The sequence below is a fragment of the Ascaphus truei genome, chromosome 6 (genome assembly GCF_040206685.1).
Source record: "Ascaphus truei isolate aAscTru1 chromosome 6, aAscTru1.hap1, whole genome shotgun sequence".
Classification (NCBI taxonomy): Eukaryota; Metazoa; Chordata; class Amphibia; order Anura; family Ascaphidae; genus Ascaphus; species Ascaphus truei.
In genome coordinates, this window is record NC_134488.1 from 6,731,836 (window position 1) to 6,748,244 (window position 16,409).

Sequence of the window (16,409 nt, forward strand, 5' to 3'; positions counted from 1 at the left end):
CCCTGGACTGGGGATCCTTAGTGGGCTCCCCTGGGCAATTGTGGCTGCCGTTTGTGGGCGGGGGGACGTGGAGGACGCTGGCCTAGGCTCCGATCCAGTCACAAGATGGCCACCGCAACCCGGTGAGGGGGGGGAGTGGTGAGACTGCACATCCATCTTGCCCCTGTGACTGCTGATGGGGCCGTGGGACCTGCCTCTTCCCTCTCATCTTGCTGACTGGCCATCAAATAAGCCCTGAAGTAGCACATCATTTGCTAGGGGCTGTTCAAGAGAGGAGAAGCTATAGGGAGACCACCTACTGTAGCTCTAGGGGTGGGAAACCAGCTAAAAATTAGAGGTACAGACCGGAAAGGGCTTGAGAAAGGAGATTTAGAACAGCCAAGGACAGTCAGACATGCACTGAGGAGAAATTAACTGTGAGAGACCAAGTCTGACATACCCTAAAATAAAGTGGTGTGCTGGTGACTGAGGTGTCCTTAAAACACACATACACTGGAACACTTGTAATAATCTGTTATCTACTAAACATATAGATTATTAAAACTAGGAATCTCATTACCCATTAAACACATGCGCATGTGCAGGATTAAAAAAATTACTGCGCTGTGACGCAGCTTCATGTAGAAGGGGGACATTCAAGAAAATAAAGCAAAAGCAGTTCTCACTAACTGAAACTCTCTGAATCTGACTCTAAACAACACCGAAATACCCTGACCGCATCGCCATGCCTGTTAAACCTAAACAAGCCTTCTCTCAGGAAGTTTCACCTTTTTTCCAGCAGACATCCATGAGGTCTAGGGAAGATGGCGGCTTCACGTCAAAAGGGAGGAGCTCAGGTACAGAATCATCACCAGAGAGTGAATCGCAAACTGTCTCTAAAAAGGACATGGAGGGCTTCATTAAACAACTTAAAGCAGCAGTGCATGCTGAATCCCAACAATTATACAAAAATATTAAGGCAGGGGAGGCGCATGCGCGAAGGCCACAGGTATGGTAGCATAAGTGTCTAGCTCCGTGCCGCGCTCACCGAAAATATTGTTAAAACACCCGAAAAGTGCGAATTTTATAATAAAAAGCGAGGAAACACTGACTAAACATACAAGGATGGCCCCGAAAAAGCCAGCAAGCCAGAAGAAGCAAAAATTGGCGGATGTCAGGGCTTACTTCGGAGGAGCTGGCTCGAATGGCGGTAGAGGGGAAATGGTGCCGGCTTCAAACCCCGACACGGAGACTGAGCTAGAAGGAGAGGAGGAAGGGCTCAATAATCAATCACTTTTACCAGTACGGCGTTGTGACTTTGAAAGGCTGTATAACGACCTAAAGTCTCTCCTGCAGGCTGAGATTAGAGAGGTAAAGAGGGAAGTCCTGAAGCTAGGAACAAGAACGGATGACTTGGAAAAGAAAGTGGATCAAACGATCAAAGTAGTTAAGAAAACAGAAAAAAAGACGGGAGACTTACAGCGGCAAATAGACGAGCTGAAAGAACGTCAGGAAGATGCAGTGAACCGCGACAGACGGAATAATATCCAAATCCGGGGGGTCTCCGAAGAGATAGGAGACTGTGAGGAGTTTATCACGTGCTGGCTGGAGTCCCTGCTGCCTGATTGTGGAAAGGAAACTCTGGCCATAGAGCCCTCCGCTCCCGACCAGTGCAAAATGAGCAGCCCCGGGACATTATCATCAGGCTGCATTTCTATACTACCAGGGAGGCAGTTCTGCGCCAAATGAAGCCCTTACCAACGGTGGAATTTGAGGGCAGCAGAATGCTCATTTTCCAGTATTTGTCCCCTGTCACACTGCTCAGACGCCGCAGCTTGTTGCCAGTCACGAAGATCTTACGGGACCAGAACGTGCGGTATACTGTCGCGGCCGAGTTTATTCGAGCATTTGCCCGGTCTCGGCCGCGACAGTAACCGGGCGCGCGCCGGGGTGTCCCGAACGCGCGCCGAAGCCTCGGAGGAGCGGCCCTCCGATCGGAGCTTCTCCCTCGCCTCTCCGGGTCCGCCGGGCCCCCCGGAACCCCCCACCGCCGTCCCATAGATCACGGCACACCAGGGCTCCCTCGGGGAGCCCTGGGCATGCGCGCAGAGGGCGCAGACACCCGATGAAGCGTGACCGCGCATCGGTGATGCGCGGCACGCCGAGGGAGTGGGGCTAGCAAGCCGGGGCATCCCCCGGCTTGCGGAACTAGCCCTGCTCGAATAAATCGTGTCGGTAGTGTAGATGGACCTTCCCGTTTGGGTTGCTGGTGGCGAGGAACGGGAGGGCCATCACAATGAAAGATCCCACGGAAGGGCCGGAATTCAGCTGGGCCTGAAAGGGGCCCCCACACAGGAGGCTGAGGAAGCAGAATCACTAGAGCCCGAGTGGAGTGGAGGGGTTGGCTCACCCAAGGCTAAAGGGAGCAAGAGTTGAAAGACTAAAATAGCCACCGCAGCGGCTCACAGTTATTATTAAAAGTTGTCCAGTTCACTACGGGGGGAAAAAAATGCCTGCCTGTTGAATTGTGGGATCAACCAATATGAGTTGCCAGGTCACCTACAATGCCCCTGTCAGTAGGATACGGGGGAATAGCAGCCCACAGTTGAGCCGCGAAGATCCTCCACCAACCTAGAAGCTCGGCGATAGCTCCTGTTTAAAGAAGAGGTAAATACTTACTTTCGCCCCCGACCTGGATGTGGAGAGAAGATGGTGGTCGAGATGGAGCTCCTCTGGATCTAGATTGAGGCGCAGAACCCGGAAGAGGCGAAAAGGCGGGAGGAGAGCGCGCGCTCCATCCTCCTCGAGGCAGAGGAAAATCCAAAATGGCGGCCGCCAGAAACCGGAAGTCGTCATCATGAAGAGCCAAAAGGAGGGAAGCCATCTTGGTTTGGGGCAGATGATGTAACCGAGACACAAGGACACATCGGGGAGTGCCACACGGACCTGGAAAGCCCCCTACAGGCGCAATTTAAACTGCCGGACATGGAGCGGAATGTAGAAGGGGAGGGAATAAGAGATGGACAGGGATAATACAGGACAAGAAGGGGAGGAGAGAGGGCAGAGGAGTAGGAAGGAGTGGGGGCCGAGGAGTAGGGAAGAGAGGTGGCCGAGGAGCAGGTAGGAGAGGGTAGAATGAATACAGGGTGACAGGAGACAGATCGAGGAGAGGCACGGGGAGAGGGAATGAAGGGAGGTTGGAAAAGGGAAAAGCAGGTAGGAGACAGTGAGGAATTAGGATGGAGACTAGTGAGGGGGATGAGGGAGGTGATAATAACCATCATAATGATATCAAAGGTAGACTGTTAGGAAATAAACGCCAAACAAACTGCAGGGATCTATAAGCAGTAGGATGCACCAAAGTTCACTCAGGCAAGTTGGGGCATTGAAAGTTTAAAGTTAAAGTTTTAGATTAGAAAGAGAAGATGGGTGTAGAGAGAGCACGGGCACAGGGTGGAGGAAGAGTTACATACCCCGGGGTCGGCATGGGTTTCAGTTGGGTCCGGAGGAGGGGGGTCCCCCCGGAACCCGATAAAGTCCTTTGGGGGATAATTGAGAGTTGTGGACAGAGATCCACGAGAGCCGTCACCCCAAAGGCGAAGGACTTGGCTACAGGGCGGGGAGGCCCTGGAGCCGACGACAAATTGTTTTTCATGTGCATGTATTCATGTTGTGTTTTCATTTTTGTCTCCCCTTCTGGTTTTTCCTTCTGTGTCACTCCCTGCCACCCCTCACCCCTCCCCCCCATTTGTGAGAGAAAGGAAGGCGACGGGAAAGTCGGAGAAGACAGAGCCAGGAACAGCACGCCGCCTGACAGAGGCAGAACAGCTTGGGAGCACACCGATGGAGACAGGTCACAATTTAAGCAAAATGAATAATGAGGTCAGGTGTATTTCCCACAATGTTAAAGGTTTTAACAGCCCAGCAAAACGTAAATTGGCCCCTAAGGATTACAAACGTCATAAGGTTGACATTCTCTTTCTCCAAGAGACTCACTTCTCCAGGGGTAGTTTCCCAAAATTTATAGATAAGGACTTTAAAATAATACACTTAGCATCAGCACAGGAGAAGAAGAGAGGTGTAGCCATAGCAATCCATAATAGGATATCGTTTACGCTAGAGAAGGTAGGGAAGGTAGATTCCTTATCCTTGTGGGATCCATACAGGGCCAGCCCCTTACGCTGGCATCAATATATGCAATATATGCACCATGCGAACCGACTGCAGAATTTTTTTCCCTTTTTTTCCGGAAACTGCACAAGGAAGCCAAGGGAAATATGATTGTAGCAGGGGACTTAAACAGGACAAGCTCGACCGATACACAGCGTCTAGCCTCCCCCCCAGACAGGACATACTAAAGATTACACAAGGACTACGGGACTGCCAGCTAGTGGATATCTGGAGGGAGCAACACCCTCAGAATAAGGAATACACTTTCTTCTCCCACCCCCATAACCGCTACAGTCGGATAGACTACTTCCTTGTGTCTAATAGACTGGTTCCAGTGGTCTCCCACTCGGGGATACATGAAATTTCGTGGTCAGACCACGCACCTATAGAGCTGCGGTGCACACTAAATTTACTAGACAGACCGGGAGCAAGCTGGAGACTAAATGAGCTGTTATTAAAAATTCCAACAATTGAGAGAGAAGTAGGAGAGAAGATCACGGAATATTTTACCGAGAACGAGGGTAGTGTGACATCACACGCCACTTTGTGGGAGGCCCATAAGGCTACCCTCAGGGGATCTCTTATGTGGCTAGATGCTAGACGCAAAAGAGAGCAGGAGCGTCAGACTAAAGAGCTGCAGGAGAAATTGGCATCCCTCACATAACTCATAAAACTCATAAAACTCATAAAAGTTCCAAAAACGACGTTACCCTGAAAGAAATTTTAGATATCAAACGTCAGTTAAACATTCGATTGGTCTCCCAAGCTGAGAAGGAATTAGCTGGACTAAGCGCACGTTTTTTGAGGAGGCGAACAAGCCAGACACCCTCCTAGCTAACAGACTTAGAAACAAAATACCAAACTACCACATACAATCTATTCGCACGCAGGGGGGAGAACTTACCTCGAATCCTAAGCGGATCGTGGCGGAATTTAAAAGCTACTACGAGACGCTCTACGATGGAGGCAAGGTCATACACAATCATAAAACGAGGGATAATCTCTGGGAATTTTTAAAAGGGGTGAAATTGCCGACATTGAGCAGGGCGGAGGGGGAAGCATTACAGAATGACTTCTCTCTAGAAGAGTTAACGGAAGTTGTAAAGTCTCTTAAGCCTGCCAAGGCGCCCGGCCCAGATGGCTTCTCAAACCTATATTACAAAAAATACCTGAAAATTCTAGCCCCACATTTGCTAAAACTATTTAATTCGGTCATGCAGGGGGCCTCGTTCCCAGCACAGATGCTTCAGGCGTCTATCTCCCTGATCCATAAATCTGGAAAGGACCCGGCAGACTGTAAGAGCTACCGGCCCATCTCGTTAATCAATACGGATATAAAAATTAGCTTATAGCTAATAGAGTGGGTACCGTCCTTCCCAGATTGATTCATCCAGATCAGGTAGGGTTCATCGGAGGAAGGCAAGTGGCAGACACTACCAGACGAATAATCGATTTGATTGATCTGGCACAAAAGCAAAATATTCCGTCAATGGTATTGAGTCTGGACGCAGAAAAAGCCTTCGATAGGATCGATTGGCCCTATCTGAGGGGGACGCTGGAGGCGTTTGGCTTCGAGGGACGTCTCCTGTGAGCCATTATGGCATTGTACGAGGGGCCAGGGGCTGGGGTACGACACCAGGGGTTCCCATCGAAACAATTTCAAATCCGTAGCAGTACAAGGCAAGGATGCCCGCTGTCTCCCTTGCTGTTCACCCTTTGTGTAGAACCCTTGGCGGAACATTTGAGAAACAACCCAGATATTTCGGGACTATCAGTAAAAGAGCAGTCACACAAGGTAGCACTATACGCGGATGATGTGATCCTGACATTATCCAATCCTCTTACCTCCCTGCCCAATGTTTTTTAAATTCTGGGAAATTTGAAGCAAATTTCAGGGTTCAAAATTAATCAGGCCAAATCAGAAGCCCTCAACATAAATTTACTTAAACCAGTAGAAAAGCTAATTGGACTAAACTTCAACTTTAAGTGGCAACCCTCCATGATCAAATACCTAGAGGTATATCTCACAAAGGATTACAAAGATTTATATAAGGCAAATTATCCCAGGTTATTTAAGACTCTGCGAGAGGATCTCAGGAGATGGGCAGAGTGTGGCATCTCTTGGATTGGATGACCTCATAGTGTGAGAATGAATCTCCTTCCGCGGGTGCTATACCTTTTACAGGCCCTCCCGATCCCCCTGTTAAAAGACGATATCCTCTCATTACAGTCTACAATAACGAAGTTTATCTGGAATAAAAAAGGCCCAAGAATAAAAAAAGACATCTTGAGGAGGCCGACCTCGAGAGGAGGGTTGGGGGTGCTTGCCTGTTCGCCTATTACGAAGCAGCTCAATTGAGCCAAATACTACAGTGGCACGCAGATCTGAACCTTCGGAGATGGGTGGCATTGGAAAAAGAATGTTGCGCACCCATAGAATTGCAGAACCTAATTTGGTTACCCAAAAAATAGCCGGTCCACAATTCGGACACCGCTGCAGGCCATTTTAAGTTCCTTGAAGATTTGGGAGGCTGCCAAATTCAGATGTTCTCTCACAACACCGAACTCATTGATGACCCCCATTTGGGGTAGCCCAGACTTTGCTCCAGGAATGGATAGCTCTAGTTTTTCAAATTGGACTCGATCAGGGTATCTCCGACTAAAAGATCTGGAAGGTAGAAAATATGTTAAAACCTTTGACCATATCAAAGAGGAAAAGAACATTCCTAAGGCAGAATTCTTTAGATACCTCCAGATCAGGGCATTCTATAACAAAGCCCCTATTCGGCCCCGCAGAACAAATTTTGAGCAGCTCTGTTCAAGAGGAACAGACACGAGGGGACTAACCTCTAGGATGTACAGGGAAGTGGTCTGCCCAGAGACAGAAGACAAACCCAGACTTAGTTATATGAGACAGTGGGAAGCAGATTTAGGAGAGACATTAGAAGACGAGGACTGGGACAGGATCCTGCAGGCAGCAGCCAAAAGCTCTACCTGTACCACGTTAAAGGAGAACGCATATAAAGTCCTGATGCGTTGGTACTATACCCCTACTAAACTATCCAAATTTGTCAAAGGCTATTCACCGCTCTGCCCACAGCAGTGCGGGGAACGAGCGGACTTACGCCACATGCTGTGGTCTTGCACGAGGGTGGCTCCGATTTGGGCGGAAATTAGGGAATGGCTGCAACGACTGCTCGGTGTGGAGATCCCCCTGGACCCGTGGCTGTTTTTATTGGGCAGGCGGATCCGGGGGCTCTCGAACGCAACACATAAATTAATTACACATTTTGCAACCGCCACCAGGTAGGTGCGAGATCGCAGCATTATGGAAGCAACCAGATATTCCAATTATACCCAAAATCAGGAATAGAATTTGGTTTGTTTGCCGGATGGAAGAGTTGACAAGTCTGGTCAACGACACCGGCTCCAATTATCTAAAAGTCTGGTCCCTTTGGCTGGCTCAATATTACAATATTACAATGATAATCAAAAATGCGTCCTCCGGTGACCAAACGGATCCATGACCACAAAGCGACAGCAGGCCTGAGGAGTAGACAGGAGCCCTAAGATTGGGGACTCTCCAAGCAGGGGGGATAAACATAAACATCTCCATCTCATGAGAAAGAGAATAGATGCCTGGAAGGCGGGAAGATTGAGCGGTTGCCCTCCTCCCACCAACGTTGTCGCCTCCTCAACACACACCCCTCCCCCGCCCTCCTACCCTTGTGTCACGTCTCCCTGTCTGTCTTGTGTGTCCGGTTTGTCAGTTTCTTTGGGTAGGGTAGAGAAAAGGGGTGATTATACTAACGCCAATGGGTTGTGTTACCATGTATGTACTGTATCACCTAATAAAATCAAAGTTATAAAAAAAAAAAATATATTAAGGCAGAAATTAATTCCATTACAGAAGCTATAGTTGAAATGGATGAACAAATTGAAGTCACAACCCAAACGCAGGCTCAACACTCCAAGGATATAGCTGCACTACAAACACAGCTGCACTCAATACTAGAAAAATTGGAAGACTCCGAAAACAGATCCAGACGGAATAACATAAGGATCAGAAACGTGTCTGAGAAATAAGTAACAACATTCTAGATTCTTATCTGTCAAGACTCTTTACATCTCTTATCCCGACCCTGACGGAAGAACAGCTTCAAACTGACAGAGCTCATAGGGCTTCAAAGCCCAAAAACCTGGCAGCGGACAAACCACGGGACATTATTGTCCGGCTTCACTACTTCCAAACAAAGGAAGAAATTCTGAGAGCATCCAGAGCTCAAAGCCAAATAAAATTTGAAGGATCTACATTACAACTCTTCCGAGACCTGGCTCACGCCACACTGGCCAAACGTCGAGAATTACGCCCGATCACACTCATCCTGCGTGAAAACCGACTCAAATATAGATGGCGTTTTCCATGTGTAACGCAGTGCTGCCCGCAGACCAGACCCGTCCCTTATACTGAGGTGGGACGTAAGATACACGCACCCGCAGCAGAAAGGAGCGTGTCCGGAGTGTGGTATTTGCGTGGCCAAGCCAGGAGACTACATCGATAGTACTTGCCGGATCCGGGGAGTAGAAATGGTTTTGTGGTTGCCGTTGCCGAGTTCAGGAAGCAGAGAGGTCTGCGTGGTCGAAATGCAAGCCGAGTTCGGAGGACGGGAGATGCAGCGTAGTCAGGAGGAAGCCTGGGTCGAGAGCAGAGAGGGTAGTTAGACAAGCCGAATCAGAACCTGAGGCCTCGGGCATGGTCAGCGCCTAATGCTGAGGCACGCTCTCACTTACCAGTGAGCCCCTGCAGCTGCAATGAGAGCGGCTTTAGCAGGGGCTCGCGCACGTGAGCGGTTCACCCAATGAGGGCGAACCAGCTCCGTGACCTCACTGGCCCGCCCCCCGACACGCCCCCAGACGGCGCGCTAATCAAGGCCAGGGAAAGCACCCACTTTCCCTCAGCCTCAGCGCGCCTCCGCTGGACTCCGCTGGACTCACCATGGACTCAGCCTTAGAAGCACTGTAACAGAGAGAGGGGTAAAGCACACATCCAACAAAGATGCGACTATGCAGAGCGATGTACAACAGGGAGAACAGGGATTATAAAGGTGGGCTGACCAATGGAAGGTTGTGCTGATGAGTGTATGTTGCGATCAGCTGAGAGACAGGGGAGTACGGTCGTGAGCCACGCGAGTGCCGGAAGTGTGGTCTAAGCCCCAGAGGGGTGAATAAATTATCTCTGCCTGACGTTTTACTCTTGTTTTACTCTCTTGCTTTACTAATAGTTTTCCTCCTACAACAGAGACTTCCTTTAGGTACAAAAGACGCCTCTGGAATCCGAATAGAATGTCGGTGGTCCCACCAACCTAAAGAGGCTCACCTGAACTGACCTCGTATTCTGGTTACATTATAATCTTACACCACTAAGATGTTGAATCAGCAAGGTTTGGTCCCAAGGAGACTCATATTTATGTGGAAGAGTTGGAGGGTTGGGTCTCCCAGTTCGTATTGTCCCCCTTCTCCAGTTACGCCCCCTACTGCAACTGTTATGAGGAAATTGCTACTGTTATTTACCATGTTTCTGCATTTGAATGTAGAATTGTTATGCTGTAGCCCTTACCCCCCACCCGCACAGGCTCTGTTGCTGGAAAAGTTGTCCGCTTCAGAGTATTTAAAGTACAGGCCCCACACAGGTTGGGACATCTGGCCTCAAGGTTACCCCAGTTAAGTTTCCGCTCCCCTCCCCCTACTTCCCTCTTGTCATCAATCTAAATTTCACACAGAATAAACTATTCCCATTCCACCCCTCCCTCCCACCGGGTTTTCTCCAATCAATAATGTTGACTATGCTTCACCTCTTTATACAATGCTCTACCATACTAATATAAATGGCATTTAATATAATCTCCCAGAATGTGAAAGGGTTGAACTCCCCGCAAAAAAGAAAAGTGGCTCTCCAGGAGATTAAAGCATTGAAAGGAGATTTGGTTCTTCTCCAGGAGACCCACTTGAGACAGAGGGACCAACACCTTATTTTTAGTAAATGATACCCCCAAATCTATCAGGCGTCATCAAGCAATAAAAAGAATGGAGTCGCACTTTTGATCCATAAAGATCTGAACTTTACATTACAATCTATTAAAAAAAGATAATAGTGGGTAAAGAGGTAGAACGAGCACTGCTGCTTGAATAGGCTGGAGGCAAGGTGCTGGATAAAAAACTTTATTGCGGCATACAAGCCAAGATTAAAAACCACATGAGGAAGATACTCTAACGCGTTTCGTCCCTTGGGGGACTTTGTCAAAGAGTGATCTTTGGCCACCGGATCTCGCTATTTATAGCCCCTTCCCCCCGGTGCACAGGTACGTGGCTCCTCCCTTACATCCTGGCTGTCTTAACAGCTGGTGAAACAAGATAGTTAATGGGTATAAGTCGCCACGCATCCGTACACCAAGGGCAGGCAATAAAACAAGTTTAGAAACATCACGTATGCTCTCTTACGTTAGCTAGTTGTTTACACGTACCCAATCATAAGTAAACACATGTAATTTGCAGCACATGAAAGATTTGGTTTAAACACACAGTAGTAACATACTGATACACTGTTCCAAGAGAAGCATTACAACTGCCAGCGAGTCCGGTTAGCCTTACAAACTGATACATACACACAAAGACACAAATATATTCCATTAGTAACCAAGACATATAATACACATATAATAAGCCCATCAAAGCACTGAATGAACCTTCAAAAATACAATACAAAAGATAGAAGCCCATATAGTTAAATACCAAAGTGAACTATCTTATACTAATAAATAAAAAAAGAGAAAAGAAAATTAATGATAAGAGTTCATATAAATGTACAAAAAACAACAAATTTAAAAAACATTGATTTGTTCTTATCCAAATGCAATCTTACAAACTTTTGGAGGAGGATATTTTACCTCTAGAATCCCCAATTACACAACTGGAGATATCTGACACAATTAAACCCCTCAAGGGGGGATGTCCCCTAGTCCGGATGGATTTTCCCACCTCTATTATAAAAAAAATTGCAATGGTCCTTGTCCCCCAGCTTACAAAAATATTTAACCTCTTTCTAACAGGACAAACCTCCTCCCTACAATATTTCCCATAAATAACGGAACCCGCCATGGATGTCCCCTGTCCCCTCTCGTTTGCAATATCCATTGAACCATTAGCAGCCCTAATCAGAAACAACCCCAACATCTCAGGAATTCATGTTAGAAGTCATGAATATAAGATAGCTCTATTTGCTGGTGATATGATACTGTCCATCACAAAATTAACGTTAATTTCACTCCCTAACAAATTTGAAAATTTGGACTCCTTTGGTAAGCTCTCAGGTTATAAAATTAATAATACGAAATCTGTAGCTCTGAACTTAAATTTACCCAGCCACACAGTCAAATTCATCCAAACCAATTTTGATTTTAAATGGGACCCCCAAAAAATTAAATACCTAGGTATCCACCTCACCAGGGATTACAACATACTGTATACATTTAATTATGCCCCTCTCTTTAAACAAATATGCAAAGATCTGTCCTACTGGGATTCCTATCAGATATCCTGGTTCGGTAGGATCACATCGATAAAGATGAACATCCTCCATAAGATTCTATATTTTTTCCATACACTACTAGTTAATGTCCCGGACAAAGAATTGCAACTACTGCAAAAAAAAAATCATTCGGTACATTTGCCAAAATAAAGCGCCATGGATTAACAGATCCTTTCTAACCACCCCTTTCTCCATGATGTATCCTTTGTTCTCAAAATCTTCTTTTTTGCCAGGTTACAATAAGAACCAACCAAATCTATGGACCAAGCATGGAGTTAGTAGGGTTAAGGATATGATGGATTTACATATCATTAACCTTCCCTACAATACAATTGCAATTAAACATCCCAAATGCTGAATTTTATAGATATCTGCAGCTTAGACATCTTATCCAAGCTAAATACAAAGAAAAAGTACCACTAAAAATTACCCAATTTGAATCCTGGTGTAATGCCCAATCTCTAACCAAGGGAACCACCTCTGTCCTCTACTATGCAATCCATAACATTCCTAGGGACCCTAAAACAGAAAATTATATGTTGGCGTGGGAGAGGGACCATAACATAACTATAGATATAAAAACTTGGTGGGATATTTGGGAGGCAGCAGGTAAAAACTCCACCTGTGCAGTGATTACGGAAAATGTATATAAAATTTGATATCGTTGGTACTACACTCTGGTGAAGCTAAATTCCATCTATCCAAGTGTTTTTCCTATGTGTGGAGGGAGTGTGACAGCCAGGACTCCAGCCTGCATATCTGGTGGGAATGTCCTAAAATGAAACCTCCATGGGACAAAATTCTCCAATTGGCAGAAGAGGTGTCTGGTTTCCATATTCCTAGAAACCCCATATTTGTGATTCTTGAGGCACCAATTCCTAACTTAAGCAAACTTGAGTCAAAATGAATCACCCATATCTTTAAAGCAACAAGAGGCTCCATTGCTCGCTTCTAGAAACATAAAACCCTGCCCCCTTTCCAGTGTGTTTGTAATAAAATATGGAATGTGGCATACCTCGAGAGATTGTCATCTTATCTCCACGACTCCACCAATAGATTTATTGATACTTGGGAGCCCTGGTTTACACACTTTAACAAGCAAATAAGATTGTAGGTGAGATATGGATCTACCAGAGTCCTAATGCTGAAGGAATATATATGAATGTTAATAGTAGCATTATATGTTTTGTTTTTGTCTTACAACCCGCATCCCCCCCTTTACCCCCTCTATCCTTCCCCAATACTACCTAACCCCCATTTTATTTTGTTCTGTAAAATGCATTATGTGATACTTGTCAAATATCTTGTGAATCTGTCTTGAAAATGCAAAGTAAAAAGTAACAAAACAAAAAAAGGCCAGAAATAGTCACCATTAATCCTGCACTACCAAAGGAGATAGCAAAAGTTATGAGGTATGGGCAATAGTAATGGAATTTCTGTGGTCTTTAGGGATGCTGGCAGTTTGTTCCTGATGGTCCTCATGCATCTTTTCAGTGGGGAGGAGCATTGTCTGTAGTGCAGTGGTTAAGATGCAGAAGGAAAACATTGCTTTTCCTTCTGGCAGTAAAGGTCAGAAGAAATTCATGTATGTCATTCTCTTTTGGTTACAGTTGCGTGATGAGGCACAAAAGATTGGTCGGTGAAGTAAACATTGGCATCAGGAAGATAAGTTCCAAAACCTGTGAGGCCCAAGTTTCTCTGTTAGCTGGCTGTGAAGAGGAATAAAGGAAAGAATGAATGAAGGCGTGAAGATTTGGGTTGTGGGAAATGGAAAGCAGGAAATAACATTGCTCCAGCCAACATGTCAAAGAAGGAGATATTTACTGACTCTTGTTCTAAGTTTTACATTCGCATTCACAGCTAATTTTTGTAGGACTAAAATTAGTGTTGTGGGGTTGTTCCCAAAACTGTGCCTGAAGCATCCAAGGCCATGTATCTATCTATCTATTTTGTATAACTCATATAATGCATTCACAGAGCCACCTCTGCTCTTATGCACTGTATACTTTCTTTGTTTATTGACTGCAAAAAAACACTTGGATGTTTGTGTATTACCTGGTAGTAACCAAATAATATTTGTTCTTGTATATTGTTGACTTCGTACTCAGCATTTTTACAGGCATGGGTCCCTGCCCCATAAAGTTCACAATCTATTTTTGGTACCTGTGGTACAGAGTTAAAGTGACTTGCCCAACATCACAAGGAGCTGACACCAGAATTTGAAACAGGTTCCCCCGGCTTCAAACTCGGTGTCATTGTTTTCAGAGTCAATGACACTTCTTCAAACGGCTAGGCTTTTTTTTCCTCCCATGGTATTGTCATTGTAACACTATTTTTGTACAATACTGGAGTCTAAAGTTTGACCCTCCTCTACTTTGGTTATTATTTTGAACGGAAGGTTTATTTATGTATAGAAGCCTCTTAAGATCCTGTAGACCTGATAATACAGTACATACTGTACCTAATGAAATGAACTATAAAGTGGTCTGAGGAGAAGAAAAATACCAACGCGCCTTTCATCTTGGACATAATACCAAAGAAACGTGTGTGTGTGTGTGTGTGTGTGTGTGTGTGTGTGAGTGTGTGAGTGTGTGTGTGTGTGTGTGTGTGTACAAGGAAGCATTATATATATGTTTAATTTTTTTTCACACACGGCTTGATACATTATTTTTTTGGATGTTTTTGTAACCTGAAATGATTATACAGTGCAGTGAAATCTACCTGTAGCTTGTAAATTATTTTGTGGTTCCACACCATGAGTGAATGCTAAAATAATATGCTTTCACTCAAACTTCTGAGTGAGAGTGCCACAACTCTAATGTAACAGTCCATACTGTACAATCATCAACTAAATATTTCAATTCTCATTTGTATATCGTTGACTTTAATGAATGTGGTGAACCAACAATGTTTGTTAAAGCTGCAGACCAAGCAATGTCCTACATGTTTTTTGTTTTTATTTTTTTACTAAATCAGTTCTGTAATATGAGAAAATACTTGTAACATTTAAAAAAAAACTCAATAACATTTTTAATGAATTATAATGTAACACGCCTTTTTTGTTTCTATAGCAACCATTTACAAAGTCACATCCCCTTCCTCTTCTGATACAAGCTCTGGCACACCCCTTTAAGAGCCCTACCCTCTCTCTAGCAGTGCACCAATTGTATCTAGTGTCTGCCTGGCCATGATCTTCACCACAGAACTTTGCATCTTTGGTCCTCTTCTGCTGCGCTGCACCATTTTGTGAACCCCCAAGCCGAATATTTGCCGATCGATGACAGGAGAATGGATCGAACGTCAACTTAGCTAATTACTTATAATTGTGTTGATTGTATTGATGCACATATTAAAGGGGGGGGGCGGCAACTTGGACTGCTGCTTTAAAATCTACAATTCTTCAAAATAATATGATTGGTATAAAGAATGCACATCTGGTTGGAATAATGTATGACTGTACATTGTCTAAAACAGGCAGGATTTTAAATTTTACATGGGCCTTGATATGGTAATGTTTTGTGCTATCTACTATTTTAAAGAAACAAGAAACTATTATCTGCATGCCCATAAATGTGCAATCAGCGTTATGTTGTAGATTGCTTACAATGCAGTGAAAGAATGTGGACCCAGTGATTCCGAATTATTCCATAAAGTCACATTAGTTGTTTGGTACACCTTAACAGTTTTGCATACATTGCATGTGTGGCAAACAAAATTAGCTAAAACTCTATTGAAATCCTGTTATCTAGCAATTTTCCAAGAGTAATTTATATTTTAAACTGGAAATCAATTTGCAGGAAAGGGTTCCTTGACCAGAATGCTCTATAAAATAAATACAAATATAGAATGAGTATCTCAGTCAACTAAATTTAACATAGGTTAAACTTGATGGACATATCTTCTTTTTTTTTTTTTTTTACCTCCATTGTACTAACTAAATTTGTAGAAATTATTTCACATACTTGTGACAAGAATGAAGTTATTCAAGTCATGTATAAGGAAGTTCGAAAAAGTTCATAGTTTTTTCTATGCAGCTTAAATGCCCCTGAATGATAAAATCTCATGGCTGAAGACTTTCACGCTGTACAAAGGGCACAATCCTGCAGGTGTACGCATATTTGTATTGAAAGGTGTAGTCCCTCCTAACAAACTGAAACATCCAAAGTATTGATTGTTTTGAAATTTGAATGTCTATGTGATTAGTGTGGCTACAGAATACATTGGTAAAGTAAATCCACTGCTAACATTAAATAGTTTGCGTATAATACAATAAAGGCTTGATGAGATTAGAATTTCATTGGTCTTGATATTAAATTATGTTTCACAAAAATAAGTAAATGTTTCATCTCACCGTAACCCCTAGTGTGCTGGAAGGGCCACAGTGTCAGAGTGCCACATTCCCTCTGACACATTGTGATCATGTGATTGGGACGTCACTGAAGTGAACGGACGTGGAGTTGTCTTTTCTTTCATTCCCCGTCCGGTCAGATCACGTTCACCTAACAAATGCACCAAAAGACCATGAGGTAGCTAGTGTCATAAGGCTCCTGCTTGTAATGCTCGGCCTGCCCACAAGCCAGACGAGACCCCGGGACTCAGGTGGAAAGGAGTAATACCACACACCTAACAGTAAACGGGGGCACGGCCGGAGTGTGGAAGTAGCGTAGATGGTCCG

At 44.8% G+C, this 16,409-nt stretch overlaps 1 protein-coding gene across 4 annotated transcripts in view; it reads left to right on the forward strand.

The window, feature by feature from the left end:
* Positions 1-16,031, forward strand: part of TMEM45B (transmembrane protein 45B) — a 51,762-nt gene extending 35,731 nt beyond the window's left edge. For all 4 annotated transcript variants that reach the window (XM_075603336.1, XM_075603337.1, XM_075603338.1 and 1 more), the window contains exon 7: positions 13,345-16,031. In XM_075603336.1, the coding sequence (XP_075459451.1) occupies positions 13,345-13,459 (115 nt within the window). In that variant the 3' untranslated portion in view covers positions 13,460-16,031. The remainder of the gene's footprint in view (positions 1-13,344) is intronic.
* The last annotated feature ends 378 nt before the right edge of the window (positions 16,032-16,409 follow it).